The sequence below is a fragment of the Canis lupus genome, chromosome 29 (genome assembly GCF_003254725.2).
Source record: "Canis lupus dingo isolate Sandy chromosome 29, ASM325472v2, whole genome shotgun sequence".
NCBI classification, from domain to species: Eukaryota; Metazoa; Chordata; class Mammalia; order Carnivora; family Canidae; genus Canis; species Canis lupus.
Genome location: NC_064271.1, coordinates 16,389,268 through 16,404,488, shown reverse-complemented (window position 1 = coordinate 16,404,488; position 15,221 = coordinate 16,389,268). Strand labels below are relative to the sequence as shown.

Genomic DNA, 15,221 nt, shown 5'->3' with positions numbered 1-15,221 from the left:
GAACAAGATGAGTTTGGTGTTATTGCTTTGTAAAACTCAAGTTAGGGTACAGTGGAGATGTGAGATAAGAGAATGCAAGGATGACTCTTAGGGTGCCTTGATCTGCCATAAAAAAGAAGCCTTTTTTTTTTTTTTTTTTTACTTTGTGATTTTGGGGAACCATTCCACGTATAACTCGGAAGGAGGAGGGATTTGAGAACAGGATTGGAGGGAAAATTAGTTAGGAGGCAGTATTGTAGGCAGGAGACAGCCTGAACCAGGGCAGTTGTAGAACTGATGGAGGCAAGTGCAGTATAAAGCCATATGATGCTGATGGGGCACTTGTGCAGAGTGTCATAATTCCTGCTTCCTGATCTCTTTTCTTGGTTCTTTTACCAACAAACATGACTTAGTGGAAGCATTTGTATACCAAAGGAAATAGTTTACCTATTTTTTCCTCCCCACCAGTTGTTGGTGCCATGGATTTCTATAAGAAAAGACTGGATAGTTTTGTCAAATTTGTTGTAACACAATTTGATCTGCGGTAGAGGTTTAACATCAGTGGAAAGGGAAGTATTAAGTTTTAGAATGATACACAGGATTTAAATCCTGGCTCTGCCACTTACAAGCTGTTTGATCTTAGGAGAATTGCTTAAACTCTCTTTGAGTTTTCTTTTCAGTAAAATAGGGCTTTCTTGTGACGAGAAAATGAAACTGTAAAATGCCTGTTCAAAGCTGGGTAGAAAATAGAGGTTTCGATTTATTTATCCTTTCCTTAAAGCAACAGAGTATACATACTCAATGGGGCCACATATTGCTCTGAAGGGAGGTGATGTTTGGTACTTTCAAGAGGGAGAGGGTAAACAAAATTTTTAATGAATAAAACTGATATACTGCAGTACATATAAACATATAAGCAGTATATCTGTAGTATTCAAATGCCATGGAGGTAGGCAGCTTAGGAAAATGTTTAAAAGGGCTTCTTAAGGGGACAGAATGAAAACAAGGTTCATAAACACTCCATTAGAGTTCTTAGAATTCTGCTTGCTTAAATAAGGAATAGTAAGGTATGTAAAACACTAAGGAATGTCATTTTTTTTACTAATATTTAATGGTGGTCAGTTCTGGAGAATTCACTATTTTGAGACCTATTCAGACTTTTACCAAAAAAAATTAAGTGCTACCATATAATTTTTATGTTTTCAAAATAAATTATGAGTATTTTATAAAATACTTAGTACATTTATGGTAACATTGATAATAACTAAATGAAAGGTTATTACCATAGAAATAATTTATCCAAATGAAGTTTAATGATAAGTTCATCAATTAGAACTTTCTATAAGTGGTTAACATTTTGTATTTGGAGGCTTTTATTAATATTCAAAATTTAAAATTAAATTTGTGTGCCTGCCCTTAAATTTAGCCATATTCTGGTAATACTATATCATTAGTGAATAAAGTGTTTATGTGTAAGTAAGTGTTTTAGCTAACTGAAACTAAGTGCCAAGGCTTTTAAAATCTGTAGTCTTTAAACTGATGTACTGAGTAATTCTAGCCAAGTGCCATGCAAATTCATATTTCTGTTTATAAATGTGGGAAGGGGCTAGAGCTCTAAGAGATTGCATGCACATAATGATTAAGCCACATAACTAGTAACCTCCATTCAAAGCTCAGAGTCCATATAATATTCTAGTAGGAAAATTGAAAATTAGCCTTTCTTTGTTAAGATTTAAAAAGTCCTGATTGTAAATGTAGTACATATATATATTATTAGAAATAAAAAAATTATTTCATTATTATACTATTAGAAAATAGTGAAATATAAAGAAACAAAAACATTCCACAAACTAAAAATAACTAATTTTACTTTAAAGATTTATTTATGTTTGGGAGAGGGTAGGGGGTGGAGAGAGAGAGAGAGAATCCTAGGCAGGCTTCACACTGAGCATGGAGCCTGACGATGGAGCTTGACCCCACAATGCTGAGATCATGACGTGAGCCAAAACCCAAGAGTCAGATGCCTAACGACTACACCATCCAGGCACCCTCAAAAGTCACTAATTTTTATGTTCTATCTGTTCTTCATTAACTTTTTGAACAGTGATTATCATTCTTAACTTTTTATTTGAAACTCCTTATTGAAAGTCACTGTCAGGGATCCCTGGGTGGCGCAGCGGTTTGGCACCTGCCTTTGGCCCAGGGTGCGATCCTGGAGACCCGGGATCGAATCCCACATCGGGCTCCTGGTGCATGGAGCCTGCTTCTCCCTCTGCCTATGTCTCTGCCTCTCTCTCTCTCTGTGACTATCATAAAAAAAAAAAAAAGAAAGAAAGTCACTGTCAAAGGATGTTCTTTTTTTTTTTTTTTAAAGATTTTATTTATTTATTCATGAGAGACACACAGAGAGAGGTAGAGACATAGGCAAAGGAAGAAGCAGGCTCCATGCAGGGAACCCGATGCAGGACTCAATTCCGGGGCCCCAGGATCACGCCCTGAGCCAAAGGCAGATGCTCAACCACTGAGCCACCCAGACATCCCTCTAAGGATGTTCTTAAAAAAATGTTTTTGTGAAATGGTCGTTTGCTTGTAGGCATTTTGTAGACTTCTAAAGGTTATTCTAAATTTCTTCAACAAGGCATTTCCCCCTAAATTTCTATTTTAAAAAAGTCCACTTCGGAACAACACAATACAACATTACTTATCTTCAGTCTACCTATTTACTTTTCTTCCTAGATTTTTCCATTTATTTTCATTTGGTTTTAACATAAATATAGATAGAATACACAAATCTGTATTCTACTGGTTAAACATAAATATCTTTCCATAACCTTCTCTGTTGGTCTAGTTCAAGGTTGTGAACTACTTTTCCTTTGAGTTGGATTGAGTTTTCAGAGACATTTTAATATGCACAGTATTGACTCACAGTTTTAAAGACAATTTTCAGTTAGTTCCTACATTGAAAATTTGGGAGAATTCACATGAAAAACCTAGGTTTTTGCTTCTGAAAAGCCATAGGATCTTAAAACATTGGGCCTACACTCTCCTATGATAGCACTTGGCAGTGGCTGCCACCTTTAGATGGACCATGGATTCTCTAGTTTACCAGATAGTCCCATCACTCCATATTGTCTCTTTATGTTATACTAAACTGCATCACTCATTTAAGTCATCTACCTTGCAGTCTCTGCTTGAGGTTATCATTAAGCAACCCTGGGTTGAACTCTTTTGTTTGTTGCTGATTCTATATCTGTTTTTATTTTATAGGAGAAGATGTATGGTCTTATGCAAAGGGTCTTCCTCACATGTTCCAGCAGGGCGGAGTATTCTACAATATTATGAAGAAAACCATGGGTATAGTTAATATCTGATTTTATTCTTAGATAATATCTCCACTTAGGCTATTGTAAGATTAAGAAATGTCAGTATTCTTCTAAAGCTATATCCAACATTACTTTCTGGTATGTATTTTTCTTTAGCCGTCTTCCTAGTTAAAGTGGGTTATTATCCTGATATGGTCATCTCTGTTTTCTGTCGTATTACTAAAAAGTCTCCTGTTACTTTCTTGCTCCTATTTTCTCATTAAATTATGTATATAATTCTTCATAGCTAAAGACAAATTGTGAAATTAGAAGCAGATTTGGTTATAATGCTAGTGACTGTACCAGAACCAGATAATATGGTATTTTTGTTGTTGTTGTTATGTTTTGGCTATTTTTATTTACATACCTTAGTGTTTTCAGGACTTTAAGAAATAGCTCATTTTATGTTTAATTTCTTTTCACATTGTATTTATGTTTGTAAAGATATGTGAAAGTATACAATGTGTATCTTCAGAATTTTAAGGTCTTAAGAAAATGGTTGGCAGTGTGTGTGTTTGGACGTTAAATGTTTTTTCAGAGATTTGATGTGAATGATTTTGGCGTCAGACTTTATCACTCTAGCTTTTTCATTTTTTCACCTACCTGACCTCTCTAGACATTTTTTTCTGACCTCTCTAGACATTAACTGCAAAATCACTATTTATGGTTTTTATCTCTTACGTACCTTTCTAAAAAAAAAAAACAAACCAACTTGACTGTTGTAGAAATATTCAAACATATATAAAAGTATCAGGAATAATATAATGAACCCCATTTACCCACCACTCAGCTTCAATAATTATTAGTACTCATGAATACTTAGTGTTTACTAGGTATATAGCACTTTATACCTATGATTATCTATCTACCTCTCAGTCGTCTACATAGCTATCAATCATCTACTTAGAAAGACTGAGACAGAGATGCAGAGACAAAGACATCACACCTACATGTATTTTCCAAAGATCAAAACAGCTTTCTTTTAATCACTCTAGCTAATCTAATTGAGTAAGTATTCAGAGATGAAATAAAATCATAGCTGTTCACTTACAGGTCTCTGGTGACATAGAGTGATTATTTCTTTTAATCACTCTAGCTAATCTAATGGAGTAAGTATTCAGAGATGAAATAAAATCATAGCTCTTCACTTATAGGTCACTGGTGACATAGAGTGATTATAGAATTATATGCATCTCTGAATGTTTAGTTACTCAGTCAAAGGTGCAAACATTTTAGAAAGGGCAAACCTAGTGGAACCTTGGAAAAAGAACTCAGAGAAATAAAGAATTTAATGAAACTTTAGAGAAACCATCAATTTGAGTATAGACTAAAATGAAATTCATTGACAACAAAGGGAAGATTGAGGAAAGAGATGATTAGAAATGGGAAGAGCAAAACTCAGGTGAGCCTAATCAAATAGGAGTTCCCAATGTAAGTAATCAACATGCTGTAATCAGCAATGTTGTTACATTGCATAAGAAATGTGTTACAACTGCAGGACAGCAGGGCTGGACTCTTTTCTCATGGAGCATAGATTTCACTTCATCTGATGCTAATTACCTTTCAGAGTCAATAGAAGATCATCTGTGGAAGCTGAGTCCTTTCAATAATGATCCAGAAGTAGTGGGCACAGATCCTCAGCAGAATCTGCTTACCCTTTCTGAGACCTGTATAGAGTCACATATGTTACCCTTTTAACAATTTGATATTTAGGTTCACTTTGCATTTTGCCTGAAAATGAGAATTTTCATTGTGATTACATTAAATAAATGTATAAGAATAATTACATTAAATATGTTATTAGTAAATACCAGTTGTTTAAAAAATGCTTTCCTAAAGGGATATTGTAAGCATGAACATTTAAAATCTTAACTGAGTTGCTCTTAGTGCAACTATGGAAAAGGTATAATAGCCTTGACAAATGTTGCTTAGTAACTGACCATCAGTTATTAGTTTCATCAGTGCCACAGAAAAAGATGAATTACTGTGTAGTAGGGCCAAGGAAATAAGGACCCATCTTCTTGAGGTTCAGTCTTAAGATCCTGTGACACAACAATGTCACCTGTAAGAATATATCGTAAAGAAATAGTAAAGAAAGCAAATGCATACAGATAACCAACCATTCCAATGTTGTTTGTAGTAGGAAAAAGAGTGGAAACAAAATATAGTTCCTCTAAACAAAAGAAATGTGATAAAATTTTTTAAATAAAATAAAATAATTGTACATCCACTTTATGGATGTAGTGACTAAAATGAAGCTTTTGAAAATCATTAATGACATGGGAAAATATTTACATATAAGGTTTAATGAAAAGTTATTATACAAAGTCAATAGGATATAACACTAGTTAAAAATATTCTGTATATGTAATGTAATGCATATGCGGTAAAAAAGCTTAAATTTTTTTGAAAAAAAAAATCAGTACATTTCTATTCCCCTCAACTAGACTATTTTAAAATAAATCCCAGATATAATTACATCTATAAGAACTTCAATATGTATCTCTAAAAGTAAGAACTCTTTTTTTAAAAAGTACAATATGATTATCACATATGAAAAATATGAAAAATAATGTTTAAAACATGACCAAATATCCAGTGTTTACAATTCCTTGATTTTTTATTGTCTTGAAAAAAAATTTTTTTTTTCTTTCGGTTTATTTGAATCAGGGACCAAAGAATGGCTGGCTGACTGGTTTCCTTCCCATCTTCCTAGATCCTATTTTTCTTCCTTCTTTCGTTCCTTCCTTTGACATGGTTCTTGAAGCATAATTTGCATATAGCAAAATTTACCTTTTGTAGGTATAAAGTATATGAATTATTACAAACATATATAGCCATGTAGCCACTACCACAATCAAGATATAGAATATTGCCATCATTCCAAAAAGTTGCCTTGTGTGCCTTTCTAATTAATCTCTTACTCCTATCCCCAGGCTTTGACAACCACTGATTTTGTTTGTCTCTTTATGTTTGCCATTTTCATATCAGCATATAAATGGATTAATACAACCTTTTGTGTCTGACTTCTTTGCTAAAGCACAGGTGTTGGCAAATTACTGACCATGGGCCATATCAGGCCTGCTGCCTTACTGTATATAAGGTTTTATCAGACATAGAAAAAAAAAAAAGAACAGCCACACTCATGTTTACATATTGTATACGGCTGCTTTCATACTACAGTGGCAGAATTGAATAGTTTTCGACAGAGACTATAATGGTATGAAAACCTAAAGTATTTACTGTGTTGCTCCATTACAGAAAAAATTTGCCAATTTCTGTTTAACCTAATGCTTTTGAGATTTGTCAATCTGGTTGCATGTATTAGTTTATTCTTTCTTATAGCTGAGTAGTATTCCATTGTATGGATGTATCATACTTTTAAAAATCTAAAACTGATTGAAGGACATTTGGGTGATTTTCAGTTTTGGGCTCCTATGAATAAAGTCACTATAAACATTTGTGTATAGGTCTTTGTGTGTGGAAATATGTTTCATTTCCCTTTTGTAAATACTGTGGAGTGGGATTGCTGAGTTATATGGTAAGTATATGCTTGTCTTTATAAGAAACTTCCAAACCATTTTCCAAAGTAGCTGGACCATTTTGTATTCCTTAGCACTATATTAGAGTTCCAGTTGCTCTGTTCCTTACCAGTACTTGGTAGTGTCAGTTGTTTTTAAAACTATTTTAATAGGTTTATAGTACTATCTTGTAGTGCTTTTAATTTGCATTTCCCTAATGACTAATGATGTTGAGCATCTTCTCATGTACTTTTTTGCTTCCTTCTTCTTTTGCTTATTTTTAAGTTAGTTTGAATCTTTTTTTAGTTGAATTTTGAGAGTTCTTTATATAGTCTGGGCACACATCCTTTATCAGGTGTTTTGCAAATATTTTCTCCCAGTTTATAATTTGTCTTTTCATTCTCTTAACAGTATCTTCTGAAGATCAGAGACTTCTAATTTTGATAACTAGTTTGACATTTTTTTCTTTTATACTTTTTATGCCATATTAAAAAAATCTTTGCCTAATTAAAGGTGACAAAAATTTTCTTCTATGTTTTCTTCTAGCAGTTTTGTAGTTTTAGGTTTGTATTTAGGTTTATGGTCTATTTCAGGTTTTTTTTTTAATATGTTACAAGTTATCAGTTGAGGTTCATTTTTTTTATGTATGGATACCCAATTGTTCCAGCACTGTTTGTCAAAAAAAAAGTATACCATATCTGTTAAATCAGTTGACAAAAAAAAAAAAAAAATCAGTTGACCATGGATCATATATTTATCATGCACTTGAAAAAGGTAAATTATATGCAAAATATAGTGTCTGTAAAATTATTTAAAAAATCAATTGACCATATTACGTGTGGGTCTATTTTTAGAAACTTTTATTTGTTGATCTGTCTCTCTTTTTACCAATAACTAGTCTTGATTACAGTACCATTAAAGTAATTCTTGAAATCAGTTAGTATGAGTCCTCCATCTTTATATTTTCTATTTTTTTGAAGTTTGTATTTAAATTCTAGTTAACATACAGTGTAATATTAGTTTCAGATGTACAATATAATGATTCAACACTTTCAAAGAACACTGGGTGCTCATCACAAGTGCACTTCTTCATCCCCATCACCTATTTAACCCATCCCCCCAATGCCCTCCCCTCTAGTAACCATTAGTTTGCTGTCTATAGTTACAGGTCTATTTCTTGATTTCCTCTCTCTCTTTCTCTCTCTCTCTCTCTCTCTCTCTCCACCCCCCGTCCCTTCCTCCCTCCCTCCCTCTCTCTCCCTTCCTCTTCCCCCCTTTTCCCCCTTTGCCTATTTGTTTTTTTTAAGTTTTTTAAAAAAGATTTTATTTATTTATTTATTCATGAGAGATAGAGGTAGAGGGGGCGGAGACACAGGCAGAGTGAGAAGCAGGCTCCATGCAGGGAGCCTGATGTGGGACTCAATCCTGGGACTCCAGGATCACGCCCTGGGCCAAAGGCAGGTGCTAAACTGCTGAGCCACCCAGGGATCCCCTGCTCATTTGTTTTGTTTCTTAAATCCCACGTAAGTAAAATCAAAAGGTGTTTGTCATTCTTTACCTTATTTCACTTAGCATAATACTCTCTAGCTCCATTCATGTCATTGAAAACATTTTATTCTTTCCCAAAAAAAATTTTTGGGTATTCTAGGTGCTTTGCTTATCCATATAAATTTTAGAATCAACTTGTCAGTTCCTACGAAAAAGTCTACTGGGATTTTTATTGTGAATTGTTGACTCTATATCAAATTGAGGATAAATGGTATTTTTACAACATCGAATCTTCTAATTCATGAAAACATTGTATTTCTCCACTTACTTGTTTTCTTTAATTTCTCATCAAAATTTTGTAATTTTCAGCATTCAATTCTTACATATCCTTTGTTAGATTCATACCTAAATATTTCATGTTTGGGGAATGCTACTTTATTATTATTTTTTTATGGGAATGCTATTTTAAAAGATGGTTTTTTAAAGTTCCAATTTCCTGGGGGCACCTGGGTGGCACAATTGGTTAAGTATTGGACTCTTGGTTTTGACTCAGGTCATGATCTCAGCTCAGGGTTGTAGGATCGAGCCCTGATGTTGGGCTCTGCACTCAGTGTCAAGTCTGCTTAGGATTCTCTCCCTCTCTTTCTATCTGCCCTTCCCCGTTCTCTCTTGCTCTCTCTCAAGTAAATAAATAAATGTTTTTTTTAAAAATTCCAATTTCTTTTTGTTCTTTGCTAGTGCATAGAAAATAAGCTAGGTTTTTATGCTTTGACCTTGTATCCTATAATCTTGCTAAATGCACATATTCTAGGGATGCCTGAGTGGCTCAGTGGTTGAGCACCAGGGCATGATCCCAGGGTCCTGAGATTGAGTTCTGCATCACTTCTCCCTCTGCCTGTGTCTCTGCCTCTCTCTCTCTGTCTCTCTCATGAATAAAAAAATAAAATCTTAAAAAAAAATAAATGCACATATTCTAGTAGCTTTTTAGCAGATTCTGTGGATTGTCTAGGTAGGTCATCATGTCTTTTGCAAATAAAAGACAGCCTTATTTCTTCCTTTTCAGTCAGTATGCCTTATATTTCTTTCTCTTGCTTTATTGCACTGGCTGTAAGTTCATTGCTGAATAGATACAGTGAGAACAGATATCCTTGCCTTATTCCTGATTTTCAGGGGAAAGCATTCAGCCTGTAGTTTTTTCAGAAATGCCCTTTATCAGGTTATTCTATTGATAGTATACTGAAAGTTTGTATTTTGAATGGATGTTAAATTTTATCAGGTACTCTTTTCCTGCATCTATTGAAACGATCTTATGGTTTTTCTTAATTTATTGGTAAGGTGAATTACATTGATTGATTTTTGGATGTTGAATTTGATCAGGTGCTTTCTTCCAGGATCTTTTGAAATGATCTTATGGTTTTTCTCTTGAGTTTATTAGTAGAGGGTGAATTACATTGATTGATTTTTGGAACTGACTTTGCATGCTGGATTCAAATCACTAGTATTTTGGTGAGAGATTTGCAACTGTGTTCATGGGGTATAATGGTATATACTTTTCTTATAATGACTGTTTAATCAGGGTAATGTTGGCTTCATAAAATAGAGTTAGCAAGTGTTTATTCTTCGTTTTCTGGTAGGTTTTGTAATACTTTGATACAATTATTTCTTTTTTTTTTTTTTTTTTTTTTTTTGATACAATTATTTCTTAACTGGTAGAATCTACTAGTGAAGGCATCTGGGCTTGGAGTTTTCTTTGTGGAACAGTTTTTAGCTATGAATTTAATTTCTTTAATAGAATCCTCTTAAGGTTATGTTTTTTTTTCTTGGGTAAGCTTTGTTAGTTTAGTCTTTCAAGAAATCTCTCCATTTCATCCAAGGTAACAATTTTGTTGGCATAAAATTGTTCAGAATATTTCTTTACTGTTCATTTAACATCTGTAGAGTCTGTGCTCTTTCATTTCTGATACGGGAAATTTGTGCCTCTCTTGTTTTGCTGACCAATCCAGCTAATGGTTTATCAGTTTTATTGATCTTTTTAAAGAACAAGCTTTTGGTTTCAGAGGTTTTCTCTATTTTTCTGATTTCAGTTTGATTGAAACTGCCCTTACGTTTATTTTTTCCTTCTTTATGCTTGCTTTGGGTTTAATTTGCCCTTTTCTTTCTAGTTTATGTTGAAGCTTAGATTATTGTTTATAAATTGTTTTGTTTTCTAATAAAAGCGTTAAAGCTATAAATGTCTCTCTTAAGCATCCTCCCCCCCTTATTTTTGAATCCTTTTCTTTTTACTTTATATTTTTACTTTATTCTTTTTTTTTTTTTTTTTTTACTTTATTCTATATCCTGAATTATATTGATAACAGGTAATGGGGTTTTTAAAGGTTAGTTTTTAATTAGGATTGAGTAATGGTGTTCTGAGTAATGAGGGTAAGTATGCACGAAATGAAACTGAATGTAACTTCCCTCATGTGTTTTTTGTCGGGGGGGGGGTGGATGGTTGTGGGGATGACTCTTGATTATTTACTAAATAGCCTTGTTTCTGGTTTGAAATTACTATTTTTTAAACATTTTATTTATTTATTCATGAGAGACACAGAGAGGCAGAGACACAGGCAGAGGCAGAAGTAGGTTCCATGAAGGGAGCCCAATGTGAGACTTGATCCTGGGACTCCAGAATCACGCCCTGGGCTGAAGGCAGGCACCAAACCACTGAACCACCCAGGCATCCCGTAGTTTGAAATTATTTTTATTTTTATTTATTTTTTAAAAATTTTATTTATTTATTCATGAGAGACAGAGAGACAGACAGACAGACAGACAGAGACCCAGGCAGAGGAGAAGCAGGCTCCATGCAGGGAGCCTGACATGGGACTCGATCCCGGTCTCCAGGATCAGGCCCTGGGCTGAAGGCAGCCCTAAACCGCTGAGCCACCCAGGCTGCCCTAAAAGAACTGTTTTTAAAACAAATGGTCCTGAGACAACTGGATACTTATATACAAAAGAATGAAGTTTTGACTTCTACTTCACACCAAATAAAAAAATTAACTCAAAATGTATCCACCACCTGAATATAGGAGTTAATACTAGAAAACTTTTAGGAAAAACATGGGCATAGAACTTCTTGACTTTGGATTTGGCAAAAACTCATTAGATATGACACCAAAAGTACAAGCAACAACAGAAAAAAAATAAAAAGCAAACTTTTGTTCTGTAAAGAACACTATCAAGAAAGTGAAAAGACAGTGGCATTTGGGTAGTTCAGTGGTTAAGCATCTATCTGACTCTTTCTTTCGGCTCAGGTCATGATCTCAGGGTTGTGAGATCGAGCCCCATGTTATGCCCTATCTGAGCAAGGGGCCTGTTTAAGATTACCTCTCTCTGTGCTGTCTCTCTTTAAAAAAAAAAAAAAGAAAAGAAAAGAAAAAGTGAAAAGACAACTCACAGAATGAGAGAAAAATTTTGCAAATTATGTATCTGATAATAGATTTGTATCTCAAATATAAAAAACTTATCAGGGGCATCCCGAGTGGCTCAGCAGTTTAGCGCCTCCTTCAGCCCAGGGCGTGATCCTGGAGACCCGGGATTGAAGTCCCACATCGGCCTCCCTGCATGGAGCCTGCTTCTCCCTCTGCCTGTGTCTCTCTCATAAATAAATAAATAAATAAATAAATAAATAAATAAATAAATAAATAAAATCTTAAAAAAAATAAAAATAAACTCATCAGTTAAAAGGCAAATAACCTGATTAAAAAATGGGCAAAGGATCTGAACAGACATTTCTCCATAGAAAATATATAAATGGTCATTGAATACATGAACCGATGTTTAGATGCTCAGCATCATTAACCATCAGAGAAATGCAAATAAAAACCACAATGACATAGTACTTCACACTCATATCTGGATATAATCAAAAAAGCAGATAATAAGAACGGTTGGCAAGGAGATACAGAGAAATTAGAATCCTCATACTGCTGGTAGGAATGTAAAATGGTGCAGCCACTTGGGAAAACAGTCTGGGAGTTCCTTAAAAGGTTTAACGTGGTTACAACCAAGCAATTCTACTCTTAGGTATGTACTTAAGAGAAATGAAACCTATCCATACAAAACTTGTACACAAATGGTCATAATAGCATTATTTATAATAGTCAAAAGTGGAAACAACCCAAAATTTCCATCAACTGATGATTGGATAAGTAAGATTTAGTATATCCGTACAATGGAGTATGTTTGGCAATAAAAAGGAATGAAGTACTAGTACATGCCATATCATGCATGAACCTTGAAAATATGCTGCATGAAATAAACTAGTCACAGTAGACCATATGTTATTCCATTTACATGAATGTCATGGAATAGGCATACCTATATATAGAGAGAAGTATTGACTAGAGCTGGGAGTTAGGGCAGGGGGAGGAAATGAGAATGACTGCTAATGGGTTTGGATTTTTGGGGGGGAGTGATGAAAATGTTCTAAAAGTGATTATGGTAATGGTTGCACAATTCTGTGAATATACTGAAAATCATTCAGTTGTATACTTACAAGTGAATTGTATGTGAATTATCTCTCAGTAGAGCCATTGTAGTTTTTAAAATATTACCTGTGTTATTTATCCTTTTTTAGGAAGTAGTTTAGAGCTCTGAAGTAAGAACATCTGAGATCAAATTTTGGTTCTACGACCTACTGCCTGTGTGACTTCTAAGTCTCAGTTTCTTAATTAATAAAGTGGGTATTATAATTTCAGGGTAGTTAGGACCAAATGAGATCATGCACAAAAAGCAGTTACCAAAGGACCTGGTACTTAATAAATAATTAGCTAATTAGTTTGTTATTATAATATCAGCTGTTATTTGCAGAATAATTAAAATTCTTTTGACTCTAACAACCATTTGAAATGGGTCATTGTCAGAAAATTATTTTACTTTTCAAAATACAGTTCCTTCAGATATTTGTGGCAAAGTTTTATATTTTTTAAAATTTCATTTCTTTCTTTGAGTAATCTCTACACCCAACATGGGGCTCCAACTTTTGATCCTGAGATCAAGAGTTGCATGTTCCTCTGCCAGGTGCACCTCACCCCTTTTGTTTAGGACAGATGGATGTGGCAAATCATTATTATTATCTTGTAATCAGAGAATCAAAGTATATCAAGCCCTCCTCACCCCAAAAACACATATACCCATATCCTCCAAAAACTGGAATGTGTTTCTCTTACTTTTTTCAAATTCACCCTAACAAACAGATGGTTATATCAACATTAGAACAGAAATATTTCCCAAAATATCTAGACTATTAATATTTCTATTCTTTATAATTGGAAAGATATTTTAAAGTTCTTTTGCTTAAAATGTAAGTTTCCTTGCAGGTCTTTATACAGAGATAAATGCAGACATGAATGACAAATTTAGTTTTATTTTATTTTTTTATTTTGTTATTTACTTTTAAAGATTTTATTTATTTATTCATGAGAGACAGAGAGAGAGAGAGAGGCAGAGACAGAGAGGGAGAGAGAGAGAGAGGCAGAGACACAGGCAGAGGGAGAAGCAGGCTCCATGCAGGGAGCCCGATGTGGGACTCCATCCCAGGACTCCGGGATCATGCCCTGGACCAAAGGCAGGCGCCAAACCGCTGAGCCACCCAGGGATCCCCCACAAATTTGGTTTTAAAACTTGTATAGGTATCTTTCATCTTATGTTGAGTTTTGTTTGAGTTTGAACTTTATGAAAATGAAAATTATGCTTTATTTATACATTCTCTATGATTTGCTTCTTTTATGCAACACTTTTTCAGATTCATTCATGTTGATGGATTCAAGTACCATTCATTCATTTTCACTACTATATTCTGTTTTATCATTTTAATATTATTCACCCATTATGCATTTATGTGTTTGTTTTTTTTTTTGATGTAAGGAAGAATGTAGCTCTAAATATTAGTATACATATTTTTTGGTGTATATATGTGATGGAATTGTTATGTGATAGAGGAATTTTAATACACTTTGATTCTTAAAATTCAAAAGACTATTTAAGTTATATGAAACCTGAATGATTATGCTTAGAGGGAGCACAACCCATAACATTGATTTTTTTACATTGATTTTTTAATACATATTTTAAATGTATTTAATAATGTAAAAGGTCTAGAAACTATAGAAATGGGAAACATCACCTATAATTTTTAAATATTTGCCTTATATGTATGTGTTTTGGCTTGATTATAATTATAGTGCTTAGATTTGTTTCCTGCTATTCATGCACATTTTGCTATATATGTGAAGCATCATAGGTTTCTTATTTATATCAATTATTAATAGCTGCATATTAATAGGTAGACCATAATTTTCTTAACCATTCTCTTCTTGATGAAAGCTTAACTTAGATTGTTTTCTGTGTTTCATTGTAAATACTCTGATGAACATGTGTGGGACTAGGATTCTTTCCAGGGATGGCCAAGAGAAAGCATCACAGTAGCAGTCTGGAGACAATTACAAAACTATTTTTGATCTAATAGAGGAACCAAAACTATTGACTGCCTGATTTATATTAGGCACTTGTAGTACATGCTTTACATGTTTTCTCATTTAATCCTCAAATAATCAGTGAAGTGAATAGTATATCCATCATTATACTTACCTGATTGTATTATAATCTGTTTGGACCTGTCTCCTAAGAATTACATTTTATTTGAGTCTTCAGGGTCTATTTTAGTTAGACCAATAGTGGCACATTGTGGCACATAGTGAGACTCAATAGATGTTATCCATTGAAATGACTGTTTGAAAGTTTTGCCTAGGGTTATCCCTGGACTTAATCATTCAAAATTCTCTTCTTTGTTACCTTGTTTCTTTTTTCTTTTCTTTTCTTTTTCTTTTTC

General features: G+C 33.8%; 1 protein-coding gene across 2 annotated transcripts in view; it reads left to right on the top strand.

Annotated features, from left to right (window-relative positions):
• VCPIP1 (valosin containing protein interacting protein 1) overlaps window positions 1–15,221 on the top strand; it is a 30,499-nt gene that overhangs the window by 8,495 nt on the left and 6,783 nt on the right. The window contains exon 2 of one of the 2 annotated variants that reach the window (XM_025477879.3): window positions 3,247–3,333. The exons of the other annotated variant lie outside the window; for it this stretch is intronic. Within the exon in view, the coding sequence (XP_025333664.1) occupies window positions 3,247–3,333 (87 nt within the window). The remainder of the gene's footprint in view (window positions 1–3,246; window positions 3,334–15,221) is intronic. 2 annotated transcript variants of the gene reach the window in all.